The 18254-nt window shown below is 26.5% G+C and overlaps 1 protein-coding gene across 2 annotated transcripts; it reads left to right on the top strand.

Annotated features, from left to right (window-relative positions):
• Positions 1-2877: 2877 nt before the first annotated feature.
• LOC132923121 (nose resistant to fluoxetine protein 6-like) lies at positions 2878-16726 on the top strand. 2 transcript variants are annotated; one of them, XM_060986952.1, is made up of 13 exons: positions 2878-3883; positions 7313-7533; positions 8427-8644; positions 8912-9012; positions 9156-9349; positions 11429-11592; positions 12902-13070; positions 13346-13539; positions 13909-14050; positions 14136-14325; positions 15694-15836; positions 15928-16037; positions 16412-16726. In XM_060986952.1, the coding sequence occupies exons 1-13, from the start codon at positions 3511-3513 to the stop codon at positions 16413-16415; spliced, it is 2223 nt and encodes a 740-aa protein (XP_060842935.1). In that variant the 5' UTR covers positions 2878-3510; the 3' UTR covers positions 16416-16726. The 2 variants fall into 2 exon arrangements, with proteins under 2 accessions (XP_060842935.1, XP_060842936.1); XM_060986953.1 differs by lacking the exon at positions 7313-7533 and having other exon boundaries at positions 3671-3883.
• Positions 16727-18254: the final 1528 nt, after the last annotated feature.

Below are 18254 nucleotides of genomic sequence, written 5' to 3'. Positions count from 1 at the left end.
TAAATCATATACAAATTTGAATGATAAATATTTAAAACGATATAATATATTTGTATAAATACATAATTTAAACCACTTAGAAATTTAAATAATACCTATATTATTAAATCATATCTTACAATAAAATCCTGTGACAAAAATCCTGTTCCTAAAAGATTATATTAATAATTTGGATGTTGTCGAACAATTTTCAGTATCTCATTACCGTTCAACAATTTAATGGGCTGCGAGTGACGTAAAGTAATGAAAGTTCATTATTGTTTCCTTATCGCAATAAAATATTTCAATAAATGTTACACCGTCTAATCAAACATAGGAACGACGCGTATGATGCGTGCAAAGTTACCTATTTATTTAGTGTAATGTTTAGTTTTTCAATAAACATGCCGTCTTCAAGGTAAAATCGTACCATATACCGTGATTTGACGATCTATTCTATTAACATGTTAATGTGCACGTTGTGTTTATTGATTATACGACTGCAGTCACCAATTATATTGTTTTGGTGCAAGATCCTATAATTACAACAAGTATTTTTTTAATATTATATTTATACAACACATTTTTTTATACATTAAGATGACATAATAAATTGCCGATGGTTGGTTTATATTTTTACATTTTTATTTTAGAAAAAAACTTAAAGAATATACATAATACGAAGTACAAATAATACATAGATATATGTGATTTTATATTAATTTATAATACGGCTCTAAGGTTCGATTCCTCTTTACCTTAAAAGGTTCTAAAAAAGACCTAAAAGGTTAACTCAAAATTGTTGTAATCCCTTCCAGGAGAACATCGTAATTATTGTTGAAATTTTGCGAATGAATAAAAACCTATAATAACGTTTTTTTTTAACGAGAGTTATAAAAACATTAAAAAATTTTCGGTGGGCCAAGAATTTATACTTTTTCTTTGAAATGAATGTTATATTTTATTTTAGGCACATCTTAATATAGGTATATTAATAAATTTAATTATTTATTATATATTGATTGTTATAAAATTCAATATAAAGATTAAGTATAAATATATGTAATATTAACGATAATACGATAAGACATAAGAAATATTTTACAAACGTTACATTTTTAATAATACATATTTTTTCAAATTGTAATTACTTTGACGGGCCAGTTAATAAATTATCGTGAGCCGTACTTGGTCACCACTGTATTAGAGTATACTTAAAACATCGAATTGAAGATGATCTTATTGCTTTTTTTATTTTTATAGGCCCGCCGTAGTTGCAGGGCGATAGTTAAAACCAATAGGACTAAGGTATATAATACAATTTTTAGGTGATGGTTGATGAACTATTTAATAGGTAACTGTGTGATATTGAGTTTTATTCATGTGCTCCTCGATTGGAGTGGCTGACGATGAATGTGGGTGGGTGGGTGGCTCTGCAGAAAATATTTGTTTTACACGATATTTTCCAAGCAAGCCATGGTGGTACATATTATGTAATATTGCGGTGTACCTATTATAATTGATACCCCGACAAAATAAAGCAACAAAAATGTCGCGAAACTAATATATCGTATAAAGAAATAATACTGCCGTAAATTATTATCAGGTCTGCATAGATTGCATTTAACTTTATCTTATCTAATAGTATATTCACCTTATACCTAGCAATGCAAGAACATATGTATATATACTTGTATATTTATAGGTACAATTATACAATTTACACAATTTACACATTTATTTTAATTAGTAGATAATTCAGAGGTTTTTTAATTTAGACAAATGCTATTGCAATAGAAACCTTCTCTATGATACATTCTTTCGTTAAAAAAAAAAAATCAAGAAGATCTGATAAGTAGTTTCAGAGTTTACCCTATACAAAGATTTTCATTTCACATTTATATACCTAGTTAGATTTATAACTATTATAAAATATTAATCAATAATCAATATTATTTATTTATAATTAAATTACTGCTATATTTCATACTGGCGATATGTATACTAACGATATTTATTCCATGCGATATATTGGCTTCGCGATATTTTGTCGGTGATTCTTATAATTGCGCTACTAAATCTTTACTTCTATAATAGTGTAAAACACTAATATATTTTAGACAGTATTTTTTTTTTGTTTGTCCTTAGTTTGTTATACAACTGACCTTGCAATTCTTGCGTTCGGACATATGACTTATTAGCATATTATTAGAATATTATAATATATTATAATATTAGTACCGGGTTGATTAATTTAATGATTCGACAAAATTTAATAAACCAATTACGGGCTACTCAATGGTGTTTATAAATTATAAGGGTCGATTAGCTCATTGCTCATTATTGATTCATTAAATATTTAGTGATTGTTCATGCAACCCGGCATTAATCATTACAACCACACCAGGAAAACTGAGCAGTAAAATTTAAAATATATTCGTGGCGCTATCTATTCGGTCAGGTTTAAGGAATTTATAATGTTTAAATAGTAAAGTAATTTTCACGAAATAAAAAATGAATATTATATTAAATTATTAATGCATTTTAAATATTATTTATGTTTGTATTATTTTGTTATGTAATGTCATAATCAGATTCTGTTTACACACAATGGTGTAAAAATACGTACATACAAATATTTCTAATGTGATGAAAGAATATACGCTTTATTAGAAATTATGATTTATTAATAATGGTATAATAAAACTTAGAAAAATGTCTAAAATAACCTTCAACTTTTTAGCATTATTGATATTTATATTGTACATGGACATACGAAAAATAATAAACATTAGTACTTATTGCTTGTGTTTTAAAGGTTAACAGGTGGGTATTACAAAATATGTTCAATCAAATATAAAATATACAATATTGACATGACCATAACCTTTGCCATTGACTCCGTGTCGATTTTAAATTGGTTCACGTAAATTCACAAAGTTAACACAGAAAATCTTGACTGTTAAATCATAGAATTTCATCACTATTCCTAGGAACTGCGACGAGGTATAAGTTCCGGTTGGCAATTGGTGTTATTATCTCAATTTTATTATAAGCCATCTACGTGATTGGAGATAACGGTTTCGAATACTTTGATGATCACCTTTATATATTATAATAATATAAGATAATAATAATTCTGTAATATTATAAGAATTATGTAAATGCTGCATAAGCTCCCGATGTCAGCAAAATGCAACCATCATTCAATTGCAAAAGAGACCTGTTCCGGAGAACTTTACCATTCTATTATACCGACGACACAAGGCAGCAGTGTTAAACTTAAATGCTTAACGCATATTAAATGCTTATGTATTTTGCGACCACTTATTGTTTTTTTTTCACGAAAAGTCGTACGGATAAAAATCGTTACATAATATTCTACAGTGCATTAACGGTATATATGCAGTGCGCAGAAGAAAATTTATAACAGTTCCCCAGTGGCAGGTATACGAGTTTATCGGCCGCGGAGGAAAGAACGGACGGCGCGCGGCGTGGAGAAAAAATAATTGTATACTAAACAATTCTAAAATGATCAATATGTCGTCTGCGTTCGTCGTCGGATTGCTCGCGCTATCGTTGGCCGCCCGACCATCCGATGGTCAAGTCGATCGAATTTCCGAGGTGGCGGTCGAGCACTGTCGTCCAGTCGACCGGACACCCGACGTGAAAACCATGGACGATCGGATTGACCGAATTCCCAAAGTGTCAGACACGGATTTTCAAGCCGACAGAATTACCGCGGCGGAGATCGCAGACGGTCTGCCGGACCCGTGGTTACCCGATCTGTTTTACCGAGCACTCTCCGATTTCTCAGTTAAGAATGTCGGCAGCTCCGCTTGTCGGACCCAATCCGACATGTACGACAGACATTTGCGGAACCACACCAGTTGGGCGGTCAGAAGTGAGTATCGGTCCCGATGTTCCCGCATAATATATTGTATACATAAACCTACTGCGTGTTATAATATTATAGTACCTATACTACTACCTATAAACAAATGTCCAAATATAAATAAGTCACAGTAATTTTTATAATTATTGAGAAAAATCCTAAAAACTAATAAAAATTGTAGTCGAAAATGGAAATATTAACGCGATACCATTTTGCGTCAAAATCGATATTTATTGTTGTGCTTAAAGAAATAATCGTAGGATATTAAAATTTCATCAAATATTTATATTTACATTTTCTATACATGATACAATTTACATTTTTTTCAAAATATTTTGTTTTTTTTTTGAGCTTTTCATACATATATTTAGAGTTTTCTACAATTTTTGTTTCTCGATCAAAAAGCTTTTAAATTTAGTATGAAATTCCTCATGAGACTTACAAAATTATAAAAATATTGAAGATGTGCAATTATTTTTAATGCAAAATTAAACTAATAAAATGACGGGGCCTTTTGTTTAACCCAGTGATTTTCAACTTTTTTCGGTCCATGGCTTCTTTTGATTTTGAAATAAAATATACGGCTCCCTCCCATACGAACATTTAAAATAAACAAATTTACATTATTTAATCTAACTTAATTTAATGATGAAATAAACATGTAATTACTAATAATAGGAAACATTTTTAAACAATCATAATAATTTTAATATTTAGTGGGACGGCTGTATTGGTTTTGTTGCATAATATTATTAAATAATGGCGTACATTTTTAAAGCGCGATTCCATTTCCTAATTTCCAGATCGTCCTCAGAAAAATAATTTTGGAATTAAACAATAAGTTGTGATAAGTGATCCTTGAATAACAATTTGATAGATTCTATCAAGTTTTTATTATTTAAATTTTTAGTTTCTACTGCGTACACGGCTCCCTTAATAATAACCGACGACGCCCCTGCGACGCACAAGTTAAAAACCAATGGTAACCCCGAATTGCTAATAGAAAAATAAATTATTAATAGATAGTTATAAAATTATATTCTAATAAATATCCTTAGAAATATATACGCTAATATGTCGTTTCCAATTTAAATCATTTTGTCATTAAATCACCGATTTATCATTTAGATTTTTTAAATTAGAATTATAAAATCTGACCTCGCAATTATAAGATAAGGAAGTATAAATAAACATTGAATACAATTTAATTTAGGTACTTTTATATTTTATATTACTATTTTTATTTTTAATATAATAATATGAGCAATTTTGTAAAAATAAATACAATTGAGTTTCGTCACTATTATGTAAAGGTTTGTCGCTAATTAAAAAACGCTTTTTTTGTGTAATATTTTTAAACCATGGAATCGAGTAAGTGAAATATAAATTGAAATTATTTTAATAATTTAATTTATTGACACCTTTATTTTTTTCTTGACGATTTTTATTGCGACCGCATCATTATTGTAAATAGAATCGTTTTTCAAATTAAATAATTATATGATTCTATTATCAAAAAATATCTAAAAAAATATTTTTATTAAATAATTAAATAAATAACTAATTTAATTTTAATTACTTAATTAATAAAGTTAACGAGTAACTATAAAAGTGATTAGAGTACGCATTTTTAATTGATATACATGTATATTCTTTTAATTAATCATACTGATTTATTTTCTCATAAAATAATATTTTTTATTTATCAACATCTTGTCTAATGGAGGTACCGGTGAATCGTGTTGGAGTGTAAGATCTAAAATACATTTAATTATATAAACTTTATTTTACATATGTATATATTTTATATAACAGTATAGTTAAAAATAATACAGCCAACGGCTTTTAAATTTAGTCACATATATGTTATAAGTACCAATTTAATGAAATAGGTTTCTAGTAGGTACTGATTTTTTAGCTATCTATTGACTTTCAATAATTTTTATTTAAAGTAATAAATAAAGTATTTACGTATAATTTTAGACATTTGAATAGGTTATTTTATTTAAATTTATTGATATAATTAATTTTACCACTTTATATTAATTTATCGATTGATAATGAATATTTAATTGTTGTATATAAATAATGGTTTGTGTGTGAATTATTTAATTAACATAGAATTGTGTACTATAATCTTTAAAAATAGGTCAATTTTAGTAATTAAAAAATATAGTAAATAATTTTAAGTTCATAGTACAAATTGTCTTATAAATAAAACAAAAAAAAAATCAATAAAAATACTTTAAATAAATTATAAAAACAATCTGCACTAAATATTACATATTATTAATATTACGATAACTTACAGAAACCAGATTATATATATATTAGAATTTAATGTCGTTATATATAGAAATAATTATATTGCAAGGTACACTTAATGCATCTTGATATTATGTCTATTCTTATGAATAATTAGAAAACACGATTTAGGAAAACAAATTTCTATCCAAATTCTAAATTTGAGGTAATATAACCTCTGTGGAAATATTTTCTAATGGCATAGTCACAAAACAAAAGCCATCGCATAGGTATTATAACCGCAGGGGTGTTCCCATAGGGTATATATTACATATACGCCGTATACTCTCAAGATTTTTTTTTCAATATTATGGGTATATGCAGTTTACCCATAATATATGCATATTTGATGATATAGTATACTCTCAAAAAAATTCACGGGAACACCACTGATTATAGGTACAGGTGCTAAGCATGTTGAGCATTCGATATTTCGAATTTTATTGAATATTTGTTAACGCGTAAATATAATTTTACCTGTACTGGCTGTACTGGTTAGATTTATTCTGTATAGCTCTAATATGGTCTGAGCTCAAAAACCAATAATATTTGAATTAGTTAATCACTGAAACATAATAATAGCACCATTCATATAGAATTATAGATAGTTAAATTTCTTATGGAATTTATAAGTACTTATATACTTGAGTACCTATAGTTAATATTAAATTAACACTGTAATACATTTAACCGTTTTACATTTTTATTTAAATAAAATAAAAATATTGGTACTAGATACTGGTAGTCCGATTACAGTTTGTAGGTAATAATTATTAAAGATTCTTTACAGGCATTTCAGTAGTTGCTTAAAGTTTTAATACCGAGCTGACCAGTGACCACAACAGAGCTTTTTGCCCACCCTCTAATCAGTTAGTTATATTTTTTTTTATACGAGGATTATCGCTATACATACGATTGTCGATACCAATAATGATATATCGAACAAGTATACTAAATATCGTCAAGTAAAATAATTGTATAAACATTTGGACTAATTTTTAACTCGTCAGTCGTGAACAAACAAAAAACAAGATTCTGATTTCTATATACTATACTATATTATTATAGTGTCGCCCAGACTCAAAAAAATTATATGTGTCTATACTGCCTGGTTGAACATTGCTTAATTTTTAGTGTCAGAATCATGGAACAGGTATCCGATTGGCCTACTAGCGGGCAACACATACCAAATGGGAATATACGACGAATGCGTGGACGTGCGTCATCCAGTGATAGGGCAGTATTGCTTGTCTGATATAAAACTAATCCCATTGACGGGTAAAGATTACAGTTTCAACAGAACAAAAGATCTAGATGATTTCGGGAACATAAATGCCTGGAAAACAATACTCGGGGTATGTTAATTCAAATACCATCTATTGATCGGGGTATTTTTAAACAAATTAAGTTATATAATGGTATATTAATAATAATAATAATATATAGTATCTACGGCCATTTACATAATATCCTACAGCTTGGTCTTTTGTTTATAACGAAATTCCTATACTGACGAGGAGTAATTATATAATATAGGTAAAGTCGTTATTACAATTTATAATAAATATATAATTTAAATATAAATAATCGTAATATATATTAGGTATACGTATTACGTATTCATAAATGTCTAATTTTAAAAACAGTGTTCCAAAAAGAACGTTTTTTTTAAATTGCAGGTTGCATTATTTTGTTTTTAGATTCACTACACATTTAGTACTACATATGTTTTTTCCAAGTGTCACCAATCACCATGGACCGAATGTCAAATATGGTTTAACTGTCATTGATCTCAAAAGCCCCCGTTCGGTTAGGTAAGGTAAAACTTACCAGAGAAAATAGAGAACTGAGAGGCTGTTATTATCTATTAATTTTCTCGACCGCATTTCCGCCTGTCAACAAGTTAGTGGATGACAATCAAACTGTACACATCCTTTTTTTGTAATTTTTTGAAAAATTAAATAGTTTTTTACCTAATTTAAAAAAAAGCATTCTTTTAGGGGAACTCTGTACTAAATATACGACTAGAACTACTTAATTATATTTATTTTGTATTTAAGACGTTTAAGTAGATAATAAAAAAAATTGTGAATCTCTCTTGATATTGTGACCGTAATTACTTTAGAAACAAGACCGTTATCACCGTTAATAAGACTGTCGACCATAAATAATATTAATTTCAAACATACTTACTATCTACTCATACTATTTGCGTAAGTATTGACTACTTATTACTAACTGGTTTCAGTGGGGCGATTACATGGATAAGGTGCAACGAAACAGATTGCTTATAGGAATATGCATTCCAAATTCATGTTCGGCGTTGGATCTACAAACTGCATTGCAAAACGAACTGAACAGGGTGTTCATGCCAAAAAAGTTCAAGGCCATTGTCAAAGTGGATCCAATAATGTGCACAGTCAGTGGAGACATGTATCCCTACGATACTTCGTTCTACTTAACCAGGTCATTCAATATTATTATTACGATTATTATTTAATTATTGATATCATATAATATGTCTAATACATTTGCATTAACACGGTAAACATGCAAAGCCAACGATTTTTTCCGAGTTTATGTTTTTTAAGATAATTATATAATGAGTACAACGATGAGTACAAATTGATCGAAATAATAATAAGACCATGATAAAATATAACTTATAATTAATCTGTATACGTGTAATAGTAATAAAAACACATTTATTTATCTGTTGTTATATTTTTTCAGTATAATATTTTTAGTGCTTGTTTTGATTTGTTGCGGGACAACGTTGTATCATTTCATAAGAATATCATACAATAAAAATCCAAAAGAAACCACTTGTGACTGTGAGTAACGATGATTTAATAGTAACGATTATTTTTGATTTGCGCAGACATTTTGTTTATTCTGTACACAATTGTCAAATTTCTATGAGCATATATTAAATAAATATAATAATATATTAAAATATATTTTGTATTATCCACAGATAAAAATGTTGGCCTATTTTGCGAAACGTTTTCAATTATTGATTCAAGCAAAGCATTATTAAAATTCGATAAAGATAACGAATTGAATTCACTGTATGGTTTTAAAGTGTTAATGATGGTGGCCATTTTATTAGGTCATAGATTATTTTATTCATTCGGAAATCATATAAGTAATCCGAAATTCGTAGAAAGTGTAAGTCAATAAATCTTAAAAAAAATAAGATAATTGGGTGTATCTTTAAATTTTAAAGCAACACGCAAAATATATTACGTTATACTATAACGGTTATACAAGAAAAAAGATTTTATTTACCTAAAAATGGTAAATTACTTCATAATATATAGGCTTTATTTAATAAGTATGTTTACATTGTTTACAAAAATACTTAAGATTTTTAATTAGAATTTTAAATCTCTATATTTCTCACATCAAATGCTAACAATTAATTAATGTAGATTTTTACTATTTTAGATTCTGAGTCGCTCCGATAAATGTATTTATATTAAAATATTATGCGTGTTTGTGTGTGTATATGTTACAGTAAATGACGAAAAATAATAATTTACGTAATTTACCGGTAAATATCGTTAATATCCATTTTTAATTTATATGAGTAGATTTTTATGTCAATTACCGGGAATTTACGATAAAAAATTATACAAATGATTATTGTTGTATTTATATCATATTATATTATTAACTATTTATTTTCACATACATCATGATCCATGACATTTTAAATTACAAAGTTTACTTGAAGAACGACAAGCACATTTATTATTTTTACATTTAGTTTTGCAGTGACATCGTTGGTATCCTTGAGTGCCCGAAATACTGCTTAAACCAGCTGCCTCTCGAAGAGTTAGCTGTTTTTCTTTGATAGATTTGCGCAAAAACATATTTATACATAGTAGATACTAGAAATCTACCTAATGTAAAACCGTGCAGCAGAAAAACATAAAAGTTATGTTATAGTTGAATTTTAGTATTATACACAACATTTACCAATTTGTTTGGTGAATATCGCAATTAACCGGTAAATATCGAAAATCTCCATTTTGTACAATATATATTTACGATAATTCCCGGTTAATTACGTAATTTTCATGTGTTACATCATTTACCGTAACATATACACGATAAGTACCTACTCGAAAAAAAATGGTTAAATTTTAAACTTTGGAGGAGGTTTCTGGTAGAAAATTGGATTTAGTTTAGAGAAGTCAAAATTAAAAGTCCTCAATATTTTTCAAAACAACCGGCAAGACATAAAATAAAAAACATGAAGAAAAAGCGGTAATTTTTACTCAAATTCAGTTTTTGACAAAATTAATTCTGGTAGGTGTATAACTTGAAAAATAATACCCATAGATACTTTAAATTTTTGTAAAAGATTTTGATAATATAAACATAATATGATTTGAAAAATATTTTAACCCTTTTTAAGCTATTTATTATAAACATTAATAATTTTTTTTTTATATATAAACATCGTTAAATAATTATTTACTGGGTAAAAGTTTATAAATTGAATACAAAGTCTTTCATAACTTATAGATTTACCAATTAAAAAATATCAAAAATGTATAGTTTTTAATGAATTTTGCAGAAATATTTAAATTTAGAATTTCAACAATATTCGTAAATCTCGAAAATGTCGTAGTTAGAAATTTATAAATAATTTTCTTATTATACTTAAAATTTAAAAATTTAAAAATTTAATACCTATAATTTCTACTGAAAATAACTTATGTGGGATCTTATATTAAATGTTTAATAATTTTAATGGAGTGTAAACATTTTTATTGATATTTATAGGTAAAAACTAATAAAAAAATCGAAAATTACACATGCCTGTAAATAGTTCAAAAAGAGTAAAAATATTTTGAAAACTATACTATGTATTGAATCTACAATATAAATAATATTATAAACGTTTGGTGAAAATTGAAAGTGTCTACGGTTGTTTGTTTTTAAATTACGAAATAAAAAATAAAGAAATCAATTTTGTTGAAACTGGCTGGGTTTAGTTTTGTAATAATAAAATTGTAGTTAGTGAGAATTATTTATTTTTGATCCCTCAAAGTATTAACAAGATTAACTTTAATCCCAGCAATGATATTGAAGTTTAAGATCGATGTATTTTTACTTTAACAAAAATTCAAAAAAAATTATTATAAAATCCATACATTCATCATGGCTCTACTCTGAATCTAAATAAAACTGAATTAAAAAAGTACACATCATTATTTAGCTTTGTAACAATTACAGATATTTTTTAATGGACCTGATAGTTTGTTGACTATAGGAAATTTAGTCGACCCATTTTTTTTTGTAAGTGGTTTCCTCATGTATTTGAACATTTTTCGATCATTTCAAAAAGCTGAAGCCGGATACAAAAAAATCACTTCGCTAATTATTAATCGAATGTTGAGGTAAGTTGGAACGGCTAATTTAAAATTGGGTTCATAGCGCAAGTTTTTAGACCAGGCGTTCTTCAGGTATTGAGTGAGATATTTCGTACCGAATCTGTTTTTATTATTTTTAAAAACGTCTTTTACTCTTTTAATTCAACACTTTAAAATGATTTCGTTTTTAATTTTATAGTACAGGATTGTTTCATAGGTAATACTTGAAATATTATTTATAATAATATAAATATAATAAAAATATATTTTTTACACACGTTTTCATTTTGAATGATAAATGACTGACAAACACAAGTTATTCTTAATTTCAAAATAATAATGTATAATACAATTTGATATAATGAATAGATATTAGTAGATAAGTCACCTAAACAAAATAGAGTGCTGAGTGAAAAAATGAAAAATTATTTTAAGCTCTCAAAAATTATAGCAGTTTTATTCACACTTCGTCGACCCACCCCATCACCCACTTTAGAAATTAATATGGATAACATCTCCTGATCTCCATTTATAAATTATCTATGTGTTATCCTAGATACAAACTAATTTTGAATCCGCACATTTCTATGAAAATACAACAAGACCAACGACTAAAAATACTTTACCCCTTAATCAATCGTCAAACTGGCTTAAGTTGGAAATGCTCCCTATTTCTTTACAAACAAATTCTACAGTCTTTAGTATTCTATACTGCCCCCCCCATCTGAAGCTATTGTGCCAAAACCATATAAACAAAACTCAAGTTTTCTAGTTCAAAATACTACGAACAATCTCAAACGAGCCAGCGTTTGTTAGAAATGAAGCACTCCACACAGACTTCAAAATATACCCCCACATTTAAAACCTATATACAAAATTAATCTACCAACATTTTTAACCAACTTAAACACAGAAAAAGTTCACGCACTATTTCAAACTAAGTGACAAGCCTATTCTCCGTTCGTTCAAGGGTGGACGTCCGCATGATGCTCGCTTAACAACAATAATTATAAAAATAAATATGTATATATTTATAATTTATATTATATATTATATCCTATTCTATGTACTTAAAATTTATTATATATACCTATGTAAAAGTTTGCAAATAATTTTCATTATCAATTATTGTTTAATTGCCAAAAATAAAAACTGTAATCAATAAGTTAAATAACTTTGTCAGGAAAATTTTATAATAATTTTTGTAGATAACATATTTAACACCAAATATGTGATAGACAAAATGCTGGAATAGTATTTAAATTCTATATCCACAATTTATTGTATTATAATATTTATGTTATATGTATTGATATGTAGTTGAATTGATTTTTAGAATGTTACCGGCGTATTGTGCGATGATGGCAATCACGGCGCATATAGTACCACATCTTGGAGACGGACCAATTTGGCCAAAAGTAATATGGGAAGAAGCTGAAATATGTAAAAATTATTGGTGGACCAATTTGTTTTTCATAAGCAATTTTATTGATGTCAAATATGGAGTAAGGCATAACTAAATATTATTTTATTTTAATCGATTATTATAATATATAACACATATTATTATTTTTTGTTGACCTTTTCGCGTAAATATCAAGAGTAACTTTAGTGATTATATGAGTATAATTTGTAGAGTTTAGGTTAAATATTATAATATTATAGACTGCAACTAACGTGAATGTTAATTATTCATATCTGCAGATATAATAAATCGGTTGAATATGAATATTTTAAAATATTTTATGTCTATTTTATATGCCCAAATTTGATATTACAGTGCCTCGTAGTAAACTATTACGTATCATGTGACGTTCAGTTTTTTATTGTCGGAGGCATAATTGTTTATGTTTACACGAAAAACACTAAATATGGGATCAGATTACTCGCTACGATATTAAGTTTATCAGCATTCGTGCCGTTCCTAGTCACAATTTTGACAAAAAGATTTGGAATAGATATGCTTTATCTTCCGTAAGTTAAATATGATATTATTATAATTATTAATAATAGGTACATAATTACCTAAGAAATCGTAAACTCAAACAACTATAATAGTACCTTGGTCTATTTAAGCATGATAAATTTTTAGAAATTGAATATTACGTACTAGTTTAATGTGTCAAAGGAAGATTTTAGATCTACACTTATAACAAAAATTCTAGTTTAATGATTAAGCCACCGTTTCAAATGAAACTGATGATTTTAGCCAGATTTTAATGATCAAATTATTAAACTTTATTTAGATACTAAAATTGAGACATTTTCATATATTTTTGTCGTATTTATATAATTATTATTTATAGAAAATAACTTAATTATTAAATGTAAAACTTACTTCAGTTATTTAGAAAACTTCAGGATTTACATATCATTAAATAAGTCGTACAGATTAAGTTATATGCGAGCCATGCCGTTCCTTGGCGGTTTAACCACGAGCATTATCGTTGAAAAATTGAAAGAAAAAAAAATAAAATTCTCACGTGTAAGTACTTATTTATATTATTTATAAACGATCGTGATAAACTAATAAATTTAAAAAAATTGAACTTTATCAATCGTATATTTAGATCACAGTCTATGGTGGAACTTTGATTGTTTCCGTAATTTGTATTCGTGCCCAACTTTACGGTGCCATATTCTACACTTGGCAGAGACCTTATTATCCGTTGGAACATGCTTTGTACAAAGTTGCTAATAATTGTGTTTGGACGGTATGGTGCATGTGGTGTTTCATTTGCCTTTTCACGTCTGGATATGGTAATATAAATTAGATGATAAAAATAAGTGGTATATGTAGTAGGTAGTTTATGACGTGTTTCATTTATGTTATAGGTAATGTGTAAAACTGGGTAATACGTTGCCCAGGTATAGTGAAAAGTATATCGACTCTTATACATTACTTATGATTCTATTAGTAATATACAAACATAGCAAAGTCGTTTGTTATTTATTATGATCGAATAATAATAAAATAATATAATTATCATCGTATTAATAAATTGTTATTACTAGTGATTGTATTAGTACAGTATACCAACTGTCGACTGTATAGTTTGTAATTGGTTCACAGCTACTCATGGCAATGGGATAAAAAATATTTTTAAAAAGTATTCAAGTACAAAATTGTGTCGAAAACGGGGAACAGAAAAAAGTCCCGGAAAAAAGTACAAATTGAAATATTTTAAATACAACTTTAAGCTTTAACTTAACATTTTGAGCTACAACTTTTAAAAAATCTTCAATGACCTACTGCACTATACTATATTAATATTATACTATACAAGAGATCACCGTATTTTACTTTATTAAATTACGCTCTAACCGCCTATAATCTATATATATATAAATATGTGTGTATAATCTACTGCAGATCCTGTAAGTAAAAACTAAAAACAAAAAATTATCGGTTTTATTAACTTTATCATTGTTTTATCTACAGCTTTCCACAGCAACCTAACGTATATTAGGTATAAACTAGAAATCTATAAATGTATAATATTAAGTGAATAGTATATTTTATCATTTTATTTTTGGTTTTTTACACCAAATTAACATATTATACAGAGTAATTATAAAAGTTTATATCATAAAATATCATATAGAGTGATTATATAAGTTTTATTTAAAATATTCTAATTTGTACTCTCCCCCCCCGAGACTTTTTTTCCCGTAGACTTTTTTTCCGGATGCTTTTTTTCCTGATGCTTTTTTTCTGGGACTTTTTTCCTACCATCTTCGAAAAATATAGGAAATCTATAGGATCACGAAAGTATCAGGGTATAATGATATTAGATAATAATATACACAATGTGACAGAACAAAAATGAAAAAGAACATTTATAAAATACCTACCTAGTCAAATTGTAATAAGTAATGTTTTATCGGTTTTATTATGTTGGGGAATTCAATTTAAAAAATGCAAATTATTTTATAAAATAACATTCAACTATTTAATTATTTAACGCTTAGGTATTAATGCATCATTATACATCACGAACGAATTAAATTCGAACAATACGTGCATACCTATTACATAATATTGTACTATCGTAATAATTCATAATTATTAATGAGTAATAGGTTATAGGTAATATAATATTATTCAAACCTTGTATTGTTTTACAGGCCTCTTTTCATACGTACTTAACAACAAACTTGTTGTGGTTTTGGGAAGACTTTCGTATTCTGTATTTATGGTAAACATCACTGTTCTTATGATGTCTAAGAGTTCACTAAGATTGCCGTCTTACCATTCGACAAATTCCCTGGTAAAATCCATATTCCATTCATCGCTATATGGATAACGAATTGACGGTTTATATGACATTAAATTTATTGATACATCTTATGTGTTTTTAGACTGATATTTGGATATCTGATACATTTAAGTGTTATCTGTCGGCCTTAGCATTATACTTAGTGGTCGAAGCTCCATTCGATAAAATTATTAAACGATGGATTAGACGAAGGTAAATAATAATTAGGTATTCTATTCCGTATAAAATAATTTGTTTTTATAGTTAATTAAAAAAAAAAGTATGTAAATATGTTAAGCACCTTGAGATAAATGAATATATTTTAAATAGCTGATTTGGGAATGAAGAGATCCAACAATATTAAACTATTATTTTTATTAAATTAAATTTATAAACTATATAATATATTTTATTTTATCTTATATTTGAACAATATTAAAATTAAAATTAATTTGTACCTTTAGATAATAATTAAGTACGAATTCATTTTTATTTTAAATAGTATATGTTTAAACACTGTAGTTCAATAGTTCAGAGTAATTAGTCTATTATTAATATTTTAATCTTTAGTTGAATGTTTTTTATAGGTAAAGAAAAAAAACTACATAAATTGAAAAGTTTTTATGGTGCTTAGCTATTAGTGTTCAACGATGTTATATTGAAATGTTTGCAATTTTTTCTTTTGATTGTACCTACCTACTACTTACTGTCTAAGGAATCCAGTCTATTAAATAAAATAAAATTAATAAATAAATACACAACTTACTCGAGAATGTAACTTTTAATAATTTTTATTGTACTTCATAACGTATGAAATAATGTATATTTATTTTTAGTATAATTTTTTTACTTATTCTAATACATTAATAAAACTTCATTGTATTACAAAATATATATATTATATTCAGTCACCTTACATTGTTATTATTGTGTGAACTACTTGAAATTTATGGATAGAAAACTTATTTAAGAAACTATAAATGCATGTTGTCGTTTAAAAAATTAAACAAAAAACGAAAACGATAAAAAAGTTGTTTTGTAATGACTTTAAATTATCTAAAAGAAATATTTTCAAAAACGTTTGCGTTATCTGAAATGGTGAGTTAAATGGATCATACCGCATACATAAACCTTATTGTTCATATTCCATGTATGTAACTGTAAAATCTTAGCTTATTTTCATAATATCAGTTTTATTTATTTTTCATTGGATCTATCAAACAGTATTATTAAGCGACCGCTTCCAGCGAATTTAATGAAATATGTTTTTTTTTTTTTTTTTGTTACGCCTAGGTATTGATTAAAAATTGGAATGTTAAAATAAATAATTGTTAATAAATGAATAAATAAATGTTAATCCAAATATAAATCTCAACTATAAATCGTTCCATTTCCTCCGTGATATAGGGATTTCCGGAGTGCGTTCTATAATAATATATGTTATTCTACGGATAGCAATGATTATAGTGTTTATAGAAAGCGATTTACGATTTATTTAAATATATTCTTATTTTGATAATAATATTGTGTAGACGATGTACAAGATTAATAAATAATTATCGTTAATGGGATATTATTTTTTCTAATTATGTATCGTTAATTCGTAGGTATACCTATAATGTTTAGAATGTTTAGACAGTTTTTTTTCAAGGTAAAACCGTATTAGCATTAACTCAATGTTTGATATCTATAGTAAAGAATCAAAATTCCATATAGTGTGTTTATGTTCATAATCCGAATCTTATTATAAATTTATAATATATGGATACAGGTGACTATACTTAACTATATTATTATGGAGGTGTATTGTTTTCCTGTAAGTTTAACGTATATACACTAGCTGTAGCTATGAAACATTAATAAAATAATATTATTATTATAATTATTAGCTGTAACAGATATCGGTACTAGGTATTCAGAAAAAAGTCCCAGAAAAAAAGCACCGATATAAAAATACGAAAAAAATGCCCCGTACCAACTAAATACATAATACTTTATTTTATTTTACATTTTATAATTTTAAATTTTTAAACAATAGACCTATATTTCAATAATTATGTAACACTTTAAAACATATCTATATGGCTATAACCATAAATATAATATTATTTTATTTTAACTGAGATAAAATTAGTTATTATTTAATGTCATATAGATGTCTATTCAATTTGTCTTTTAAATCTTATTATTATTTATTGTACATCTACTACATATATATATATATATATATATTATATATCATTTTTTTTTTATAGTTACCTTATTAATAAAATAAATTTAGCAGGTTCCTAGTATAATAAATTAGGTGCATAATAATGTAATAAAATAATTTAATAATTAATGCAAATAACAATGATAGGTATATTATTTAATTAAATATTAATAAAAATATTATGTGCAAATGTAGTTTGTACACTATAAAGGGTATTA

This window comes from Rhopalosiphum padi, chromosome 2, assembly GCF_020882245.1.
Source record: "Rhopalosiphum padi isolate XX-2018 chromosome 2, ASM2088224v1, whole genome shotgun sequence".
Lineage (NCBI taxonomy): Eukaryota > Metazoa > Arthropoda > Insecta > Hemiptera > Aphididae > Rhopalosiphum > Rhopalosiphum padi.
This window is presented reverse-complemented; position numbering and strand designations above follow the sequence as displayed.

Bases quoted from the DNA above. Each gene is read 5' to 3' on its own strand.
- LOC132923121 (XM_060986952.1), top strand. From the start codon at position 3,511: ATGATCAATATGTCGTCTGCGTTCGTCGTCGGATTGCTCGCGCTATCG. The intron at 3,884-7,312 runs GTGAGTATCGGT...CTTAATTTTTAG, and splicing joins CACCAGTTGGGCGGTCAGAA to TGTCAGAATCATGGAACAGG. The intron at 9,013-9,155 runs GTGAGTAACGAT...TATTATCCACAG, and splicing joins AAAAGAAACCACTTGTGACT to ATAAAAATGTTGGCCTATTT.